Below are 22,139 nucleotides of genomic sequence, written 5' to 3' on the forward strand. Positions count from 1 at the left end.
GGACTCCCATTGGAAAAGTTGACTTTAAATGCCAAAAAAACATATTTCTAAATTAAATTTCAGGAAACAAAAAATATCTCTTATTAGTATTACCTAACACATTTTAAAAATACAAAAATAAAAAACATTGGGTGAAAAATAAAAAAAATAAGTTTGCAAAAATTCCGGATTTGCAAACTTAATCCGGATGCTGTTTATTATGAGACATTAGAAGATCGCAATAAATCTTTAAACACTCACCAATCATTTAATATTTTTGCGTTTTTAGCTATAAAATACACGGTTACTATCTTGTTATCAGTAATTAATATTTTCCATAAATGCATTATTTAGTAAATAGTTTAAGGGTCATTGCTCAAAATTTATGTTTGTTATACATTTATTGATTTTGAATAAGGGTGCCACTTTAAACTCACATTAGTTGTATGAAGTAACCGTATAGGTATTGAGGCTACACGTATCAAGTTTCCCATTCACACACAAAACCCATTGGTATAGCGTAAATGGGTAAAATGTTAAACATGCGACTGGGCTATATTTTCATGTACACAAAAATCAAGTAAACCCGTCAATTATAGAATGGACTTAACAGGACGTAACGTGACTATTACTGTAGTATAACATCGTGCAAAAATATGTGTTTAAATGTGAAACGTATATTAAAAAGAGGGAAAATTAAGTTATCGACATTGGGATTATCGATATGTTTATTTTGTTCATTAATCGTATATTTGAAAATGCCATACTTCGTCTCGGGTTATTTCGCGGTTGTTCGGTCAAACTGGACACGGATTCTATGTGAGGACAGCCCAGATGGAAACGCCAGTGACCACGTGACTGATCAGAAGACCTGCTGCAGTGAGAGGAAGGATTTCAGTAAATATCCCTCTACTAGCATACTCTTAACATATTGATTTCAAGTTAACCATCATGCTTTTGTGTATATGTACAGACAATGTTCATCTTCAAACCATCACCCAGGTTAGTCTCTGTGGGAAAACGGACGGGGGTATAGCTCAAAAAGTGATACATCGATAAGCGTTTGATTTTGACACATTGTAAGTTTAAAAAGGAGTTAAAAACTAGAAACTTGAGATTGAAAATTTAAAATTCAAATTAATAAGAAAATGAATTTTTCAAAGTCAAAATTTTGACGTTTTGTTTGACGTCAAAGACAAATATTAAGGCACGCACTATAAACTATCAAAACATAGACGCACACAATTACTAGCACATAATTACCAACAAGGGACAATAACATGACTATATGTAAATAATACATTTAAAATAATACAACTGCGTTTAAAATGTTCTGGTGTAGTTGTCTTAACCGTTAGTAAAAAGCTCAAAATTGATCTGCCACTGTTTGTGAAATTTGACGTCAACAGAAGTCAAGGAAACGCCGTATCATTCCCGGTGGTGATTATAAATCATGACCTCTGGGATTCTTGGATGCAATTCCCGGAGATGATTATACATAATGATTATGATTTCCGGAAATCTAAGTAATTCCCAGTGATGACTATACATTATGATCTCCGGGAATCTTAGTAATTCCCAGAGTTGACTATATATTATGATCTCCGGGAATCTTAGAAATTCCCAGAGTTGACTATATATTATGATCTCCGGGAATCTTAGAAATTCCCAGAGTTGACTATATATTATGATCTCTGGGAATCTTAGAAATTCCCAGAGTTGACTATACATTATGATCTCCTGGAATCTTAGAAATTCCCAGAGTTGACTATACATTATGATCTCCGGGAATCTTAGTAATTCCCAGTGATGAATATACATTTTTATCTCCGGTAATCTTAGAAATTTCCAGAGTTGACTATACATTATGATCTCCGGGAATCTTAGAAATTCCCAGAGTTGACTATACATTATGATCTCCGGGAATCTAAGTAATTCCCAGTGATGACTATACATTTTGATCTCCGTCAATCTTAGAAATTCCCAGAGTTGACTATACATTATGATCTCCGGGAATCTTAGTAATTCCCAGAGTTGACTATACATTATGATCTCCGGGAATCTTAGTAATTCCCAGATAATGTTAAGTCATCTCCGGGAATCTTAGTATTAAATTCCCAGTGATGACTTAACATTATGATCTCCGGGAATCTTAGTAATTCCCAGAGTTGACTATTCATTATGCTCTCCGGGAATCTTAGTATTTCCCAGTGATGACTATACATTTTGATCTCCGGGAATCTTAGAAATTCCCAGAGTTGAGTCTACATTATGATCTCCGGGAATCTTAGAAATTCCCAGAGTTGACTCTACATTATGATCTCCGGGAATCTTAGTATTAAATTCCCAGTGATGACTAAACATTATGATCTCCGGGAATCTTAGTAATTCCCAGAGTTGACTATACATTATGATCTCCGGGAATCTTAGTAATTCCCAGAGTTGACTATACATTATGATATCCGGGAATCTTAGTAATTCCCGGTGATGACTATACATTATAATCTCCGGGAATCTTAGTAATTTCCAGAGTTGACTATACATTATGATCTCCGGGAATCTTAGTAATTCAGAGAGTTGACTATACATTATGATCTCCGGGAATCTTAGTAATTCCAAGTGATGACTATACATTATGATCTCCGAAAATCTTAGTAATTCCCAGTGATGACTATACATTATGATCTCCGGGAATCTTAGTATCTCCCAAAGATGACTATACATTATGATCTCCGGGAATCTTAGTTATTCTTGGAGACGATTTTAAATTATGATCTCCGGAGAAAGGAAGGACCATAAGTAGTTCCTGAACAGGGGTTGTTCAAACATAAATCATTAATATCTGTCAGTGCATGGCGCGGAATATGCTGGCTATCAAATGAATTTAGCTGCTATACTAAGTTTCTCGAGTAAGAGAGACGATAAAGTGGAAAAATACATGTGCTAAATGAACCTGTGTTCAAGGCGGAAGCAGGAACATATTTGATTACATGATAATATTCTTAAAATATGGTTTGTCAATCATACAAACAATTGAAAAGAAAAACAAAACTTCAGCTTGATTCTTTACAAACAATCGAACCCCGTTGGATCGAACTCGCTTGGCTCGAAGTTCTCCTTGGCTCGAACTTGATGTTAAGGACCGATTTCTGTTTTCTGAATGTAAGCATTCCCGCTTGGCTCGAACTGACCGAGGCTCGATGTATTTTCGCCGGTACATGTGAGTTTGAGCCAACTAGGTTCGACTGTATTTTAACTTCAATAGAAATTCATTGAAAACTGAAATGAAAGAAATGTTGATAGCCTATGACCATTCCATTTCAAATGAGAGAACATTTCAGTATTTAGTTGACATTTACATTTTTAGTTTCGTAATCGAAATTCAGTGAAGCGTATTGCAGTTTGGCGTTAGGCGTTAGACACATAGCGGTTTGGAACATCTTGAACTATGCTAGCCTGATACAGACAATGAATATTCAATAAACATGGAAAACGAAAGGTAAATTACGATATAACACTTTATTACAACGAATTAAACAATTCATGAATGGAATGTATTGTAAGAGATTGTAAATCAAACATTCAAATGTAAACAAATTGCCAATTTCATTTTTGAAATCAATACCGCTCCATAATAGCCAGCAGTCATATTGTGTTTTCTTTCGATGAAGATTAAAAGAAAAACCCAAGATGAGATCTTATAGTATTGATTGTAAGGCGTGTGGTGTCTGAGCAAAAATAACAGCGTCATTGGCAAATAGAAGCAGATATTATTTTACATCATTGATTGGGCTTATACCTGAAATAGTATGATTAATATTTGAAAATATGTCATTCATGAAAAATAAAATCATCAGACTGGAACTTGTTTCCCCTGTTTCACGCCGATGTTTGATGTAAGGTAGGGATATAGTTAGTTAGTTCCAGTGTCATGGCGGAGTAGGGAAAAGTTTAGAGTGGACATTTGCTTGAATATTATGGCTACTGATTACTCAAACACTGAGTAAAAATGTTGTTTTAATACGTTAATGTTCGGACTAGCAAGTGGGAAGTGAAGCTGAATATTGACTTTGAAGAAACACATGTAGTATGCTTATTAATGAATGAATTGCGAAATTGATGTCATTATCGAGGTATGAAAGCAGTTGGGGTTGTTAAAAAATCCAAACTAAAACAATCTTGCACTTCCGTGGGGTTGTCGAATCCAATGAAATGATAAATACTTATACAAGTCTAATGGTAATCGCCAAAGGTGTCGGCTCTGGCATTTCACTCGACGAAATTGATCTTTGCCATAGGTTTGGCACACCGCAACATCAAACTGCCTTGTCATTCAGTGATATCGTTAGTGGTGCCAACGCGACTGGAAGCATGACGCCACTGAAAACACGCGCTAAACCTCGGGACATTATAATCGAGCTCGTGAGTTATAGAGCTCGAAACAAACTTTAAAATAAAAAACGCAGCTCAAAACACAGGCTATAAAAGTGTATTTATCAACCAAGACCTAACGAAATCGAGGAGCCAACTCTGCTCTCAGACACGCAAGCTGGCACAGATGAAGCTAAATGAAAGTACATAGACTTCCGACGGTACTATCATAATCAAAAGCCGCAGCAACCGTTCCCACCGCATCGAAACCAAGCATTGCCTTAATACCTTTAAAACTGCGGAGGGAATCGGTGTATAACTTTTGTTGATCAGTGTAGTGCACTTACTTTAAACTAGTTCACTGGTCAGAAGATACACCTGTTAATCCAACTATGATACATTTAAACATGTCGCGTATACTTTTGCGTTTAACCATTGAACATTAATATGCTACAATACCTGTCACTACCTTACGAATTTATGTTGACTTGCTTTCAAAAAAGTCGTTGAAGCAGTCTATTTCAAGGCATCGGTGTCACATAAACATGTTTTATTGTTTCATTTTCATAAAAGTTCAACAATATGTTTTAGACTCTGTTTAATAACTCCTTCATATTAAATACTGTATTGAAGTGACACTCGTATTTAAAATCAATGCATACACATGTATAACAAACATAAATATTGAGTGATAAGCCTTAAACTACTCACTAAATAATGCATTTATGGAAAATATTAATTACTGATACAAGATTGCAACCGTGTATTTAATAGCTGAAAACGCACGAATATTATATGATCGGTGAGTGCTATAAAAACTGTTGTGATTAACTATCAAGTAATAAGGTAGAAATACCGTGTTTTCTGCAAATTCCTTTTAAATTAAACACGGCATCTTTCATAGCCATTGTTTTTATATTTACTCATCCTTTTCGGTTAATTAAAACAATTGTATTAATTGAGATACATCTTATTTGGAAGTAAAAGTGCTTCTTTAAGATGAACACGTCTCAAAATCATGTTGTTTTGTGAAAATGTCTTTAGAAATGCACAGTATGCCAAGAATTGCGTGGATAAATTACATTGAAATGAAATGCACGGTATTTCAAACTTTGTTCCTCTCGTGTACGCTATGTTTAGCATGATGTACATTTGGTATTTAGTAAAGACTTGATACAATAGACGGTTAATTGAAGGTGTCGGCGTTACACCCTGGTGTTGTACTGTTTCATTCTCTTAAAATGTGTACACTGTGCTAAGTATTATGTCAATTTGATTTTTAATATGTCATTGATTTTATAACTCGTTGATATAAATACAGTATCTATTTCACGGATGTAAATGCAGAATACTTTAGGTAGAGGCGTCACAAATTCATATTGCTTTGTTTTATTCCCTATAAAGATGTAGTGACCACGTAAAGATAAATTATTCCTCATTATGTTTACCGTTTACACATTGCTCACGCTAAGCTTTATTATAACTCTGATTTCTCACATGGTTCTCACATGCTTTTTTCATTAACATCTAAATAAGACACTCAAGTTTTGTCCACATAATATTTGCTCGCCGACATAACATAGAATACGCTATCGGTCTTTTAATTATTTCTCTTCTAAAACTCTCAACTTTTGCGGTTTAACATAACCCTGCTTCCCTCTCATCCCCGGGCGATGGTTCTTTGCGTTGTTTTTCTGTATTTAGGCGTCACCTTATCATGCTGACAATACTACTGATACTTTTGTTTCTCTCGAGTCTAACATGCAGCCTCATGGACAGTATCCACTCAACATGAAATGATTGTACAATGTTAGATTCAGGCTATCACTGACGTTGTTGTTTACATTACCAAACGTTATATGTGTATTTCCTCTAAGATTTCGATATTCTTGCGTTTTCTGAGACGTGGCCTCACAAAGATCTCCAATCATCAGAGATTCTCCTTGATTCTTAAAAGGAACCAGAAAGGAAGGACAGAGATGATAATCATGGCGGAGTTTATATTAAGAAGAAGATTTTCCCTCAAAGACGGCTCGACCTTGAGATCCTTGGTGTTGAGTGTATATTGGTCGGACTAGTCAAAGCTAACAAACATGTACTATTTGGTGGATTCTATAGACCACCATATACGACAACGACCCAGCACGCCTCAATTTCCCGACTCCATTCATCTGGCAGTTGATTCCGGTATCCAGGACATACTTATTACAGGCGAGTTTAACCTCAATGCAAGTTATCCGACGTCTGCTGCAAGAATTCGAACCATATGTGAGCAGTTTTTCCTTTGATAAAAAATTGATTCTCCTACTAATTTTACTGAATCACCTTTATTTGGCTTTATTGTAAAGGAGTTGCGGATCAATTTCTTGACCAAAATGTAAGATTCCATTGTCCCATCTATGGAGGTCTCAGTTTTTAAAAGCCAAAGCATTCCTCATTCCTTTTCGCCATAATTGGCTTTTCGACGAAGGTGACTTCAACCATCTTAGCCGTATGGCTGCCAACTATAATTAACATAACGCGGCCTGTCAGTCAAACTGGCCGGTTTATACCCGACTGACCAATCAGCGTCCAGATTAGGCGGGGCTTATCAGATGCCCATTGCTATCCGCCATGACCTCCAACAATCAACAGTGGCGTAATTACGCTGTTTTTTTTTATTCATTTAACAAAACATATGTTTCTTATATCTAAGATAGTAAACACAATAAAGGAAATCAGAAATACTGATATTTTACCTTAATGCTGCTCAAATATGCTTTCATTTGTTTGAGAACAAAGTCACATTTCAGTAGACTATTTCAACCTTCAAAATATCTTTATGTAACCGTACATAATATTCGTATATTTTTCATTAGTCTTAAAACAAGAAATATCATTATGAGTATCAGTGTATAATATTGACAACAATTTGCGATTTATTCTTATTCTAAATTTTGTCTCTTTCTTGTGCGTAAAGTTTTAAATCCGAAGCATATATAAGTTTTGTTTGGACACACTGTAAGTGAAAAAGACAATTAAGTTAATTTGAGTTACATTTTTTTTGTATTAAATGTATCAAAGATCTAATATCATATAGCTAAAGGTCACAAAAGTATATGCATATGGATGAAACAAAATCATAAAATCGTCAATGACGCAAATCAATGTATGAACCTGTGCATTAATAACGACTTAGATCATTTCTAGCTCTTATGTTGCTTTTTAGAACAGTTTTGAATTTCATTTAATACGGACATATTTTCTTTGAGAGAAACATAACGTTATTTTTTCAATATTTGTAATTTATTAAACTTGTACAAAATGGAGAAAGGAAGATAATACAGCAAAATCCATTTGATCTAGACACACGTCGTTTATTGTTGTCTTTATTAAAGGAAATTAATACATGTTTTGTTTCCCTAAACTTGAGTTTTACATTTGAGACTGCCTTTCTATTGTTACATACGATGTTATGTTTAGAAATAAATTAATATAAAGTTTAGACATTAAATTATTTCCACCTGAATCAAACATTGCATTCAATAATTAACTAAGTTAATGTTATACTTGCTTTTATTGCTATTTAATACCATGTTTTTTTTTTATCTCATTGTCAAGTATAACTTCTTTATTATTATAGTCTGCCGTATTTGCCGTAGGGACAGAAGGCGTAGCCTTATTGCTATCGGCGTGGTGTCAATTGGGAATCTCTCTGCGATAATGGTGTTGACATTTTCTCTTCTATCATCATATCAGTAATAACAGATATCTTGAAAAGTATACCGAACAAACATGTTCTCATTAGAGATCACGAACCTCCCTGGTTTGAAAACAACATTCGAACGTATAGTCACCGACGTAAACGAGCTTATCGCAAAGCACGATTCAATTTTTCTTCTGCTCAGGCGATACCCCGGTAAAGATCCGGCACTGATGTCATAGTCGATACAAATTCGAATGCGGATCTCCTTAACATTTTTTTCGAGATCAGACATTAATCGACGATTTTTCCGCACCCGTTTTGACTGACTCGCAGTCTGAAAGGTTTACCAAAAGGCAAAGCAAGTGGTCCGGATGGTATGAATAAAGGATTCTTCGTGAACTCTCAAAAGAAATGTCCACCCCTGTGTCCTATTTAGTTAACCAGTCTTTATCAAAAGGTGTCTTTCCGTCCTCTTGGAAGGAACCCCATGCTTCACCTATTTTTAAATTCGGCGACCCCTCCCTTGTTAACAACCATCGTCCCATTTCTCTCATAAGTACTATAAGAAAAGTGTTTGAAAGAGTGATATTGCAACATACTAACAACTATCTTCATGGCAATAATATTTTGACCGCGCTCCATTCAGGGCTTACACGAGGCGATTCGACCTTTAACTTAATTATCTACTCACGATCGTGGCAAGGAAATAAGGGCAGTATTCTGTGACATAAGTAAGGCTTTCGATAGAGTATGGCATGCTGGGTTGATTCATAAACTTAAATCGGTTGGTGTATTTTGTATTCAAAAATCCTAGTTCGATTCATATCTATCGGGTCGTAAGCAAAGAGTTGTTCTTCCGAGTGTGCAATCTGAATGGAATAACATAAGTGCAGCTGCACCTCAGGGTTCTATTCTAGGTCCCTTGCTATTTCCTATTCATATGAAAATATTGTTCCTGGTATCAACGCTTATTTCGGCTCTTTGCCGATGATACTAACTTGTTCATTAGTGATGAGGATTCAGGAAAGGCGCCACCTATTCTCAGTGGTGATTTAGATAAGATACCTTCTTGGGCATCCTATTGGCCTGTAAAATTTAACCCTGGGAAACATAGACATTAACAGTATTGAGAAAGACACAATTAGTACAACATCAAACTTTCTATATGCAGGATAAACCGATTCTCCAAGTTGACAATCGTATAAATTTGAGAATATTTCTTTCAAAAGATCTTCGATGGGGTACTCAAATCAACTATATTAAAACATAATGTTTGAAGATAAAAATGAGCCGAAACACACGGCCGAAAATCATGCTGTCTGTGCCAAGCTGAGATTTTAACTTGATAAGGTCTTTAACGAGCTCTTTGCAATTGTCATTTTTTCCAGGGGCACATAATTTTATATTCCTTAGAACAGAAGGTTGTCTCTCATCGACCACGCTTTCGTATCAAGGAGTTCATCTTTGGCTTTTTTTTCTGCTTTTTTATCAGAATGCATCGCAGTTTCGGCACTTTTACAGAACATATCTTTTTGGTTTACTTGTTTCTGAATAAAGTTGACCTCTGTTTTTCGAGCGTCATTTTCGTCAATGACGAAACTGCATGATTTTTCAATGTCGATGGCCTTCGCCTCTACTGAACTCATTGTGTCGTCAAAAGTGGACAATGTGATGCTACCTAGGGCCTGTCCTATTTGGTCGATTTTTGGTATCACTGCTTTTATTGATGTTATGTTCGACATTATTCCTAGGGCCCATCAGATGGGGTGTTGCTGTGTGGTGATGACGCCGCGAAGGTCCAGAGAGGGTTAAATCAATGTTAGAACGGTTGTCCATAATTCAAAACAGGTGAATGATTGGCATTCATAATACAACTGGCTACATACAATTGTGAAATTTTGGCGAAATCCGAATCAATATTGATGTACATGTTACCCGAAACGGCGTGGTCACTAGTTTAAAGATGGCTTCTCTGTAGTGGATTACAGGCTTTTTCTTTTTCAATCTTTGCCTCTAGGCTTTTTAATGGGATTTTTATCTTAATCTGACATGAAATCCGAGGTTTAATTACAATATAGTATCAAAATGTATTTAATAATCCAATCTATTTTTAGATAAACCACTGACATTCCCAGAGAAAAAAAAACATTGGTATGTTATAGTCTGTATTACAGCGCTTCATTTTTTCAAAATTTGCTGATGATCTCTTGCAGTTAGTTCTAGAGAGTGCTTCCTTATAATTTTAGTGTTTTTCATTACATTCTCTATTGGACCGTACCTTCTTCTCCGAATGTGAATGGTCAATAAAATTACCACGTTTCTTCTTTAATCTTCTAGGAATTAGTCCACACGCGACGTTGAATACTAGTAAATAACGACACTGAGTTTGCAATGCTATGTTCCGTATGTCCCATCGTGTTGAGGAGTGATTCGGATAAGTCATTGATATAAATCTGAATGACCTTTAAAAACTATTGTTTATAATCTCTATTCCATCTATAAAACTCTTCACATTCTCGTGTTTCACCCTGCTCAGCATCTCCAACAGTGAGTTAAAACGTGATGAGGTGTGGTTGGAATTTTCGTTTTATAGATGTACTAAAACAATTTAAGTATTGAAGGTTATTGTACCATGTAAGAACGTTGTCTACCTGACTTTCCCCATTATGCGTATAACATCTAAAACAACCCTTATCGTTGTTTTCACCATACCTGTCAGAAATAATACAAAGGTTACTTGATTTGCAAATATATTTGTTCCCGTCTTAATTCGGACATAAAGTCAGTCAGCAATCTCGCCCTGTTTTTGATACCGTCTGCTAAATGTAACAGAAAGCAGCTGTTCTGTTTCAATTAGGCGGTATCTGCCTGTAACTTCCCCGGCTTGGGCTTCGGCTTCGTAATCACTCCGGACGTCCGTTTATATCTGTGAAAATACAAAATCATTTACCTGCCCTTCAGTCTTCGGCAACAAATTGTGTAGCCCCAGCCATGTCGGGCAGCAATGGTCTCAAACTTTGTCAACCAGACTTTCCAGTTTTCTTTCCCCTTAAATGGTGGTAATTAACGTTAGGCTGGTTTTGACGCCCGTCTCTCACCGCGTGTCACCTCTCTGTCTTTCAAACGCTATTTGCCGGTCGGGCCTCTGAACGCCATAGTTGTGGTCAATATGGCGGGCTCTCATATGCTCTGGATTAATAACCTCATCCCGCCGGTTGTAATTGGAGTTATTTGCATCAGCTCCCCATCTGTATTTATGCGCGGCTACCACCAGTTCCGGTCCCACCATTGGTTGATACCACTCGGTGATGTATTGAACTTCCGTTAGCACATGCGTACGCTGGGCCTCTTTAAATACCCTCAGCTCGGTGACCACGACTTTCAAAACACCACCCATGTCCGACATCATTGCTGACATTTGCCTCTGGGCTGGTTCGCTAATGTCAGGATGTGTATCTCGCCCATTAGAATTTGCGTTTCCGTATGGGCTGCAGTGGCCACCTCTCGTTCGCCGGATCGCTCTCGAGCTCCCGTTCTTTTCCGGCTTCTAGTTCTGTGAAAAATGTTCATACGGTAATAATATGTATTTAGATCATAATTATGTATTAAGGGTCACTAAACACTGCGTATTTCGCTGGTGCGCACGTTCTATTGTTCTAGTATAACAATCTAAACGAAATAACACACAGAAGTCACCCTACTTGCTCAATAAAGTTATCTATCCTTTTTATCAGTACACGATCTGTAATTCTATAGCATATCAATTTGATCTAAAATGAACGTTTGTAAAAATACGAATAAATGTTAAATTGTATAAAGTTTTATGCTTACTGAGTATTTGTTATATCAAGCAGGACTTAAATAATGTTACTATCGTTATTATTTCAGTTAAAACTCTCAGCTTTATAACTTTATCGAACATAACGTGGTTCTGCTCTAAACAAATGCTTGACTCCGACTGACTGCCAACAAATATTGTGGCGCTTTTATATTCGCACAGCAACCGTAGATTGGTGAAACGCTACTGCCATGAAAAATAATGCCAATGCCACCAAAACTTCATGGTGTTTTTCTTTCATTTTGTTACACAATGTTTTTACTCGTGGAAGGATTAAACTGCTTTCAACCCGGCTTAACAATGGGCGGGGGTTGCTGTTAAACGCTGTCAAAAGACACTGTATTGACAAACTGAATTTACGATTATCTGAAATAAACAATTATTTAATGATAATTCACAATTTGAAAATAAAGACTTAACAAAAACAGATTTTCAAATTGAATAATCATACTTCATTCAATGTAGTTCACGTCGGCAAAAATATACATATTGCCAAATGCTAAACTGGATTTTGAATGTAAGCTTTATCCGGTTTGTATTATTGTACTGGAAACATGGAAATACAATAAATAATATATTTAACACACAAAATATATCTTAATATATGAGTCAAAGATAACATACAATACAAAACAGGAACTTACTGAACAATGTAATCTGTTTTGATTTCTGAAAACTTAAAAAAAAACACTCTACAAAGTAAATGGTTCGACTTTTAGGCGATTGTTTTGCGCTCTAAATGCTGAAGGCAAATTTAGTATTTTCGTCCAAAATATTCAATATCTGTAATATTGGTATCGTTAATGTTGAATATACTTCATGAAAACGGATCTAAAATGAGGTTTTCAAATAAGCTGAGTCGCGCCTACATTTGGAGAATATTTGAAAGATAATCTTACAGATATCTTACAGAATCAAAAGTTCCATTTTCATTAGACCAGACTTTAGCATATTACTAGCTGTTGTACGTGAATAATTGAACAAAGTCATGTTGCTCCTTCCAGACAGTCACATATTCTATAACGCTGGCTTCCAAAAAGAATTAGGATGTTAGTCAAATATGAAAAATATTTGACATTTCTTCAGAATCGTGTAAAAAGATGTGTATTAAACCGCATTAATACAACGGCAGCAACAGGGACAAGCCAAAATTTCAGGCATTAGCAGGGTGAATAAATTATGTTAGCAGAGAAAATGCCAAAATAACAATATAGATTATCGGATGTATCAAATATTTTTCTCATTCTACGCTGTGCTGATAACAACAAAACAGTCATTTTTTTTATATAAAACGGAATGATAATGTTTTGAAATCGCTAATTGACTAAACATTACTAATAACCGTCGCCACGGCTTTGACAACAAGGAGCATCATTTGAAATTGATTTTTGTGTTCACGATAATATATCATTTAGCTATCTAGTGTCAAAGAATACGCATTGAATTCAACACTACAATAATTAATGTATATATTCATGAATATGTAATGTATGAAAAATAAGAATTAAACCGGACACATAAGCCACCTTACTCTTTGACTGTTTCAGAAGGCAGATTAGAACCTTCGTTATCCCAAGATAACTTGGATTTCCCGTTCATTTCAAATGGAACGTGGAAGCCTGCATCATGCAACCCCGTTCAGCACGTTGCCGTCATCATCCCGTTCAGAAACAGAGAGGAACATTTACATATATTACTCCAAAGTATAGTACCCATCTTGGTGAAGCAGAAGGTACACTTCCACATCTTCGTTGCGGAGCAGGTAAGAACTACGTGAGGTTAGACACCTATTATTATGTTTGGCCTTGGTTTGTTTAGTTCAAAATGCCATGTATGAACAATAGAAACCTCATTACCAGACCCCAATATAACGAAAATGCTCAAGTCAAATTTCAATCTCAGTTTCAACTCTTTTTATCAAATTACAGCATTAAATGATTCAAATTTGTATTTGTGTTACCTACAAAAAAGCGTGGTATACAAAACGAAAAGTATTTTTAGATACTCATTCAATTAAAGTGAGTTTTGTTTAATTTGTTTTTTGTAATACAACTATCAAAGTGTGCTATTTTCGCAAATACTTGTTAAAAATAACTGTAGGTTTAGACATAAATTTCATAACAATCTCTATGTCAAAAACGTTCGCCTATCTTGGTTAAAATATTTATATGAAAAGCTACAGAAACAATCTCAGTAGCCAAAAGATGAAATCTAAAACCCGTTTTATGCTCACGTTTAATAAAGCTCACGGACACCACATTTCACGGTTATTTTCTGAAGTCGACTTGATGGCTATCACTTTATTGTGTACAAACGTATTTATTCATTTTCAGTACGGGAATCAAACATTTAACAAGGGTCGTGTGATGAACGCAGCTTTCCTAGAGGTGTCTAAAATGTCGGATTGCGATTGCTACATCTTTCACGATGTGGACATGATTCCTGAAGATGACCGTATAATCTACCTATGTGATGATAGCCCAAAACATATGTCCCCTGCTGTCGACGTTTTCAAATATAAGTAAGTATTATGGAGAAACAATCAGACTCAAACAATACAATGGAAGCTATTGCGAGAAGCCAAGTAGCAACATTGTTAACTCATATCTTGATTAGAGGCAAATTGCATAGGCTAACAGACGCAAAACGAGAGACAGAGACGTCATATACAACTACATCAAAATGAATCTGTAAATACATGTTAAAGGGACTGTACACCAGATTGGCACCAAAAAAAAGGTTGTTTTTTTCTGTAACGAATCTCAGGACAATTATCTAATAGAATGTGTTAACTCATATCTTGATTAGAGGCAAACTGCATAGGCTAACAGACGCAAAACGAGAGACAGAGACGTCATATACAACTACATCAAAATGAATCTATAAATACATGTTAAAGGGACTGTACACCAGATTGGCACCAAAAAAAGGTTGTTTTTTTCTGTAACGAATCTCAGGACAATTATCTAATAGAATGTGTTACGCTTTGATATCATAATTGTAGTAAAAATAACTAAAATGTAAAACAATTGTGTCGCCAAAATTGCAGTTCAGCGTCGTATCCACTGAGCTACAACGGCTTATTCTAATCGCGTGACATTCTTAAGCTGTACACCTACCTCGGTAATATCACGTGATAACACCGACTAGCCAATCACGCATAAGGTATGAATTCTACCTGGTAGACATACCCAGTAATCTATTTTAATGGAAAAATACATAATACTGCTAAACCTAATTAAATGATAAACACATCGATGCCATGTTTATGTCAGTTTTCGACAATTTTCTTTTTTTTTTTCGCTATTTTATCATACGGAATACAGCCCCTTTAAGACTTCCGCATTGAAACAGTCAGCAAAACACGAGTTTACTTGGGGTTTAAACAAATGTTCCCAAACCTCTTCCAATAAAGCGTTAACGATTACAATAATATGTAACAACCTACTTAAACACGTAATAAGGTACACAATTTACATCACAACTATAACTAGAATAACTTATATTTACTAGTATACACCTTATTATAATTACTTATAACAAACAAAGCACAGTTTCCCTTTTTAAACACAGTTTTGTTTATGAAAGCTACACCAATTATTTTTTGGTTCCTCGGATGTTTGCCGAAAAACATTGGGGCGAGCAAGCGAAAAAAATACAATTTTGTCATTTTTCATAAAACTAAAAACGAGCGAAGAGCGAAAAAGTAAGTATTCAATATATTTGCAATTTAATCCATTTGAACCTTATTTTGAACATTTTCCCTTTTGGACAAAGGAAATTTGTTCTTATACGCACTATTTACGTACACGTTTTGAGTAAGCACAGATTTGGATAAACCAAATTTCTTAGATTATTATAAAATATTTTAAGAATGGCGAGCATTTGTTATAGATAATAAATTGCTTTTAGGAAAATATGTGAAACAACTTATCTACTTGAATCACCATCACAACATCATTAGCAGCTATATTTAGACAACTACTATGATTGATTTTGGAAATTTAAAAAACGAATATTTTGTCCATAAACATAATTATCTTTTTTTTTCTTTTTTATTTCATTTTGTTATGAAATCACTGTAAATGCAATGTTATGTGCCCAGCGAAATGTTCAGTTTTGGGGTTCAGAATGCTTTTTAGGTCGGTTGTTGTTTTATTCATCCCAGATTATGATGTAAAAGAATACACGTTTCAAAGTTGGCCTACCTATGTTTTGGTTTGCAATTGATTTTGTTGTCAGTATTTGGTAAAAGTGATTTTGAAACATCATTTCAGACCAAATAATGGAACATCTTCTACATTATCAAGTTAAATTCCAGTCAAGAGCATCACGACTTGAACCACATAAAGGCCTTTTGAGCCAAAAAAGTACGAAGCTTGAACAAGATGCAACTTGTGTTTTAATCACCAAGAAAAACATTTCACAGTCAAATGATAAGCATTTGTTAAGAGAGCTGTTGACTTTTTCAAACATTTCCTCGAAGTAAAGATTTTATTTCAGTGAGATAATGGCTTGAAGTAGAACGTAGTAAAAATCTTGGACAAGCGGTAAATCGTGCTTTAATCACCATGACAAACATTTCACAATCAAATGATAATTATTTGTTGAGAAAACTGTTGCCTTTTGCAAAAAAATCTGCAAAATTATGTTTCATGTTAGTGAGAAAACATTTCAACTCAGTGAGAAAATTACAAAACATGTTAACCGGAAGCATCCATTTTGTTTGAACTTATTGCCACCAATGCTAAACCGGTTGATATACAGCATAACACTCCATGCAACGTTTACTCCCCTTTATAAAACGATATTAAACTGGGTAGAAAAAAAAATCGAATGTATAGCAGTTTGAAAAGAGCTTAATAACGGATTCGGTTTGCGGTGAAAATATTGGTGTGGTCGCACAAAAATACATCTTTATAAGTGCGATAATTACGAGGAAGGAAACATTATTTTGGTGTGGCATAAAGACATTGAAGATAATGTTTTGTATTTCCAAATTTCTGCGATACTCTGAAATTAAATTGGTCGGTAGGAAATCGTACGTTTTATGATACGAAAGAAATTTTGTGAAATTTATTTGATTGATTTTTTGACTGTCAATACTGGTAAAATGGCCTTGAGAAAAATGAGCCAGATCAATTAATTGATACAGAAAATGGCGCAATATCCTAACTTGATCCGCTCACATATGCACATATAAATGATATTGCTAAACTCCTATTCAGGTAAATTTATTAAGCGAATTTGTTTAAATTAAATTGGAAAAATATCCTTATTTGAAATTAACACTTGTTTTATACTGTTACCACCATGCTACCGAAATCGTATTTCGATAGTGGTGTTTTTTCCCTTTCTTTGTATGCACTATAACGTACAGTAATACAAATTTATAACCAATATATTTTATCTCCTAGGCTGCCGTACCAATATTTAGTTGGTGGTGCTATTGCCTTTCCTAAGGCTGACTTTATCGCTTTGAACGGCTACTCGAACTTGTACTGGGGCTGGGGAGCGGAGGACGATGACATGTCTAAAAGGTAACTTTCATCGAATGGCGGAGGACGAAAACGTGCCATACAGGTAACGTTGCTCGCAAGGCGGAGGACGACTACATATCCTACAGGTAACCTTGCTCGCATCGCGGAGGTCGACAAAGTGTACAGGTAACCTTACTCGCATGTCGGAGGACGACTACATGTCCTACAGTTAACCTTACTTGCTTTGCGAAATGTATAGGTCATCCTCCTTGCATGTCAGAGGAAGATCACCAGTCCTACAGTTAACCTTACTCGCATTGCGGAGGTCGGTGAAATGTATAGGTAATCCTCATTGCATGTCGGGGGAAGATTTCCAGTCCTACAGGTAACCATACTCGCATCTCGGAGGTCGGCGGAATGTCCGACAGGCTATTCTGCTCGCATGGTGGTGGATTACGACATAGCCGCAGGTAACCTTGCATGCATCATTTAAAATATGGCATTTGGAAAACAATTTCTAGCACACAGGATAGGCATTTCCGGTGAATTCAGCCGTGCTGGAAAACACCATCTGGCATCCCCCATGCCAGATGAGTCACGCGCTGTGACGTAATACTTTTCATTTCTTTTATTTTACACTCTTTGTTACCATAATTATGAGATTTCAATAGATGAGTTCCATAAACATTAACTTTACAAAAATATACCTTCAAAACAAAACAAAATAACCCTCAAAAGACGTGATACTGAAGGAACTTCTTGACGTATGCAGTGAATAAAAATTAGTGCGCGCCATGACGTCAGTAAACATCAACGCACGCGCTTTTTGATGAAAATACAAAAGTGCGCTTTTTTATGTGCTTTTTCACAAAAAATGTAATCTAAGGTGTGCTAGAAAAAATATCAATCATGTGTTTCCGTTCCGGATAAAAACAAATCCGACCCTCGGGCACGCTGCGTGGCCGGTAACTCGGCAAGCCTCGTTACCTGGCAACGCAGGTGCCCTCGGGTCGGATTTTTCTATCCGAAACGGAAACACATGACATATATTATTATTCATCTAGACCTTTATTAATGTCATATAATCAAAACCGTTCGAAGGATATTATACATTATAAACGTTTTGCAGGATTATGTTAAACGACGCGGTAATTACTCGACAAGACAAGCAATTAGCTCGTTATAGGATGATAAAACATAAACCGAGTGAAAAAGATGTCGAGGGACGAAAATACAGATTTTTAAGTCGGACAAAAGATATTCATCAAGAAGATGGTTTAAACAGCATACAGTATAATCTCATATCAGTGCAATGGACGCAGTATTACACACACTTGATGATCAACGTTGGTCCAGCTCCGTCCAATACCGACAGCATCGACGACATCATCCGTATGGTGTCGTGGAAGAACTATTAGGTTCACACCATAGACTGCGAATACTTTGATGCATTTTGTGCATCTGGCCCCAATTTCTCGAAACTTCTTAAGTCCCTTATAAGAGGATTAAGCTAATCTCACTATTTTTGTTGTTCTATAAAATGTGTTATATTTACTTCTTCTAGAATATTTTAGAAATTATGTTGGAAAAATCTGTATGATTATCAGAATAAACCATTTTCCATTTATCAAAATCCATTTTCAGTATGTATTTTGGTTAATTGAAATAAGCGACTTAAGCCTGTTGAGCTTAAGAAGTTTCGAGAAATTGGGGCCAGGAGGTCTTCCAGAACTAAGATTAACTTTCCATACGTTTATTTTATATTGTGCGTGGAAAGGATCTTTCATCACATATGTATTAAAAACCTGTGTATGACAAATGAAGAGCTGTATGGTAGTCAACCCTGTATTTGGAATACACAGTATCAAGTTGAGCTGACGTATCGCAATGAAACATGAACGAATGGTGCGCGACCTGTTAAGGTGCAATTCTAACAAATCACAGTAATACATCGTATAATTTCGTTTTATTTGCACATTTTGAGATAAGTAACTGTTAGAATATTATAAATGTTACAAACTATACAAGAGTGTTAACTTCATCACTTAGATTAACTATGACAACTGAAAGATGGTCTTACGTGCCTAGAAATTAAAGGCTCTGTAATATTTGTAAAACATTAGATGACGAGTATCACTTTCTACATGAATGCATATTATATTAGGAAAAAAGTAAGAAGTATACATTTAAGAAATATTTTATATTTAAACCAAGTGTGTTCAAATGTAGTGTTATGTTATGGTCTAATGATGTTTGTAAACTAAGAAATCCTGCTGTCTTTGCATATTAGGAGTTCGACCGTAATGATATAACTTTCCATGTAATATCTATTTAACTAGATAATTTCATGAGTTAAAATATATGAGCTATGATTAATTATGCTGTATCAATGTATGCTTTATACGAAAGAACCGCACATAAAAGGAATAGATTGGCTTATTTTTTTCATTTAAATATGTTTTTCGCTAAATTCTATACATCCTGATACGACCCTGGGGTGTACTTCAGTGTTTCATTGTTGGCTGGTTAAAGGGACACAACTCCCATATATGTTTTAAGTTATACTTCACTTATGACGAGTAAATAAATACTGTTGTTTTATAAACATTAATCATGCTTATAGTTATCTTGCCAATAAATTGTTCTTCCAATAAATAGAATATTAGGCAAATGCTTGTAACTGCTGTTTTTTGGTGCTGTTGTTTTACATGATGTAGATGTAAATTTGTATATTTCCGTTAAAATGCTGTTTATTAACTTACTTGAACGTGCCTTGTGTTGGAACTTATATTCATAAAGCTAAAGCGACTGATGATGTTAACAATACCGCACATAATTTATGCCCACGATTGTTTTTGCTGAAGTAATGGTGTCTTATTTCATACACATAAAGGTTAGTACCATTATGAAAATAATTGCTCTTAGAACTGCTTTAAATTCTACAATAATAATACCAAAAACAACTCATAAAATTCTTAGATAGATATAAAGCTCTTCATTCGATTGTTTGGTATACATTCCTTAGTACACGTTTTTATTTTTATACAAATAGTTTGTATTTCGTATGAAAAATTTCACTAAATTTAAAAAGAAATAAAACAAAACATGTAAGTCATGACAAAAACTTAATTTTTGATTTGCAAATGTCATTCAAACGAATAAATTCCAGATTATTCCCTCATAATGTATTGTCGGATTTTCATCCTGCCATTTGCATACAAATCAGTCCAAAACAAGGTGCCGTGTAATTATAGTTCATTAGGATAGTAGACCACGTGATGTTTATCTACAGTCAGTTGGTCATGCGTCCGCGAAAACGGACTTTTTATTCTGAAATGTCAGAGGAAAAGCACAAATAATGTTTAAGTATCTTGTCAAATGTCCGCCAACAACCGACCTCAACAATCACTCGCCTATAAAGTCCCATCACTCTGCATAATAAAGACACTGGAAAAACAATCGACCATAAAATCTTCATGTGGTGTGAAAATCTTACCCCTCCGCAAATGCTGGAAACTGGGCAGCATTCAACGATAGTCATTTCCATTTCTCTCACTTAGAACATAAATGAATAATCTCTTTGCCGGTCCAGTTCTGAACATCCAACACTATCAACATGAATTAAAACCTTTTAACATTTGGCGATTGCTTGAAAACACTCGTGATCTTGAACCGTGACCTGTGTACTGTACATTGTGACTTGCGGAATAATTGTTACATAATCAGATTATGTTTGGTGACTGATCCATGTGTCTGCACTTTTAAAAGCGTTTTATGTTTTGAATTGATATTGATGCATTAAAGTGCAATGACTTTGACTACAAGCGTATTGAAAAAAGTTGAACAGTTTTGAGAACTATTTCGGTGGCGTTTTAAACATGAATACCGAGTGTGCTGACGTCAACATGGAAAAGGCAATTGACCCCCTTATTTTTGAAGATAATTAATACTTTTAAGGTTATTTATAGTGTTTAAACAAGAACAATGTAACAGGATAAATATAATACTATGTTAGATGCATATTGATCATTGAAATAAATAAAAACTATTTATTGCAATCTACATGCATGTTTTTTTCTATTTTTTTCGCGCCGACTTGATGCGATGCATCAATTATTTTCATGTTTCAATTGGTATATATTATTACGATTGACCCGGTGAAAAAATGTCCAGAATCGATCGTTTTTTTTGAGTGTACATTGATATGAATAAAAAGGGCTTTAACACTCTTAAACATTGTCTGATCTTCATGCAAAGCAATATGCAAAAGTAGATTTGGCATTAGTTTTTAAATCTTATTTAAATGTCCAATGTATAACTAAGCATTATATGGCAAATAACACCAATTCGGAATAAATTTCTCCGTATTTCTGGTGATAAATCTTTTAAGCACATGACAGCGAATCAAAGCGTGGTTATACCATATCAGACCATGGTCTACCTTCCATCTGTCCAAGTGTTCGAGCTAAATGGAATCAGCTTTAAAAAACTTGCTGAACTTGATTTACTTGTTTTGTTGTCATTTTCAACACATTATTTGTACTCTTTCCAGACACATATACGAATACTCAATAGGCTTATAACAGCATGTCTCCTTCTCAGTAAATATAGATGTTTCTATTTCCTCAAACATTAAAGCGAGATGATCAATGTCTGTCAATCTCCGAATATATAGAAGTAACTTGTGAGTTAATTTGTTTTTGTAATTTGCTATTGACCTATCATTGCTAACAATAATACCGAGGTTATGCCAGGTTCAATGTTTTATACAGTCGTTTATATGTTT

At 35.2% G+C, this 22,139-nt stretch overlaps 1 protein-coding gene across 1 annotated transcript; it reads left to right on the forward strand.

The window, feature by feature from the left end:
• The first annotated feature begins 491 nt into the window (after positions 1-491).
• On the forward strand, positions 492-21,415 carry LOC128238719 (beta-1,4-galactosyltransferase 2-like). Its single transcript, XM_052954894.1, has 5 exons — positions 492-876; positions 13,421-13,635; positions 14,207-14,394; positions 17,291-17,413; positions 18,483-21,415. The coding sequence occupies exons 1-5, from the start codon at positions 636-638 to the stop codon at positions 18,769-18,771; spliced, it is 1,056 nt and encodes a 351-aa protein (XP_052810854.1). The 5' UTR covers positions 492-635; the 3' UTR covers positions 18,772-21,415.
• The last annotated feature ends 724 nt before the right edge of the window (positions 21,416-22,139 follow it).

Source organism: Mya arenaria, chromosome 6 (assembly GCF_026914265.1).
Source record: "Mya arenaria isolate MELC-2E11 chromosome 6, ASM2691426v1".
Classification (NCBI taxonomy): domain Eukaryota; kingdom Metazoa; phylum Mollusca; class Bivalvia; order Myida; family Myidae; genus Mya; species Mya arenaria.

Excerpts from the sequence above, each read along its gene's own strand:
- LOC128238719 (XM_052954894.1), top strand. The coding sequence starts at position 636 with ATGTGTTTAAATGTGAAACGTATATTAAAAAGAGGGAAAATTAAGTTA. Across the intron at positions 14,395-17,290 it reads GTCGACGTTTTCAAATATAA|GCTGCCGTACCAATATTTAG; the intron begins GTAAGTATTATG and ends TTTATCTCCTAG. Across the intron at positions 17,414-18,482 it reads GACGATGACATGTCTAAAAG|GATTATGTTAAACGACGCGG; the intron begins GTAACTTTCATC and ends AACGTTTTGCAG.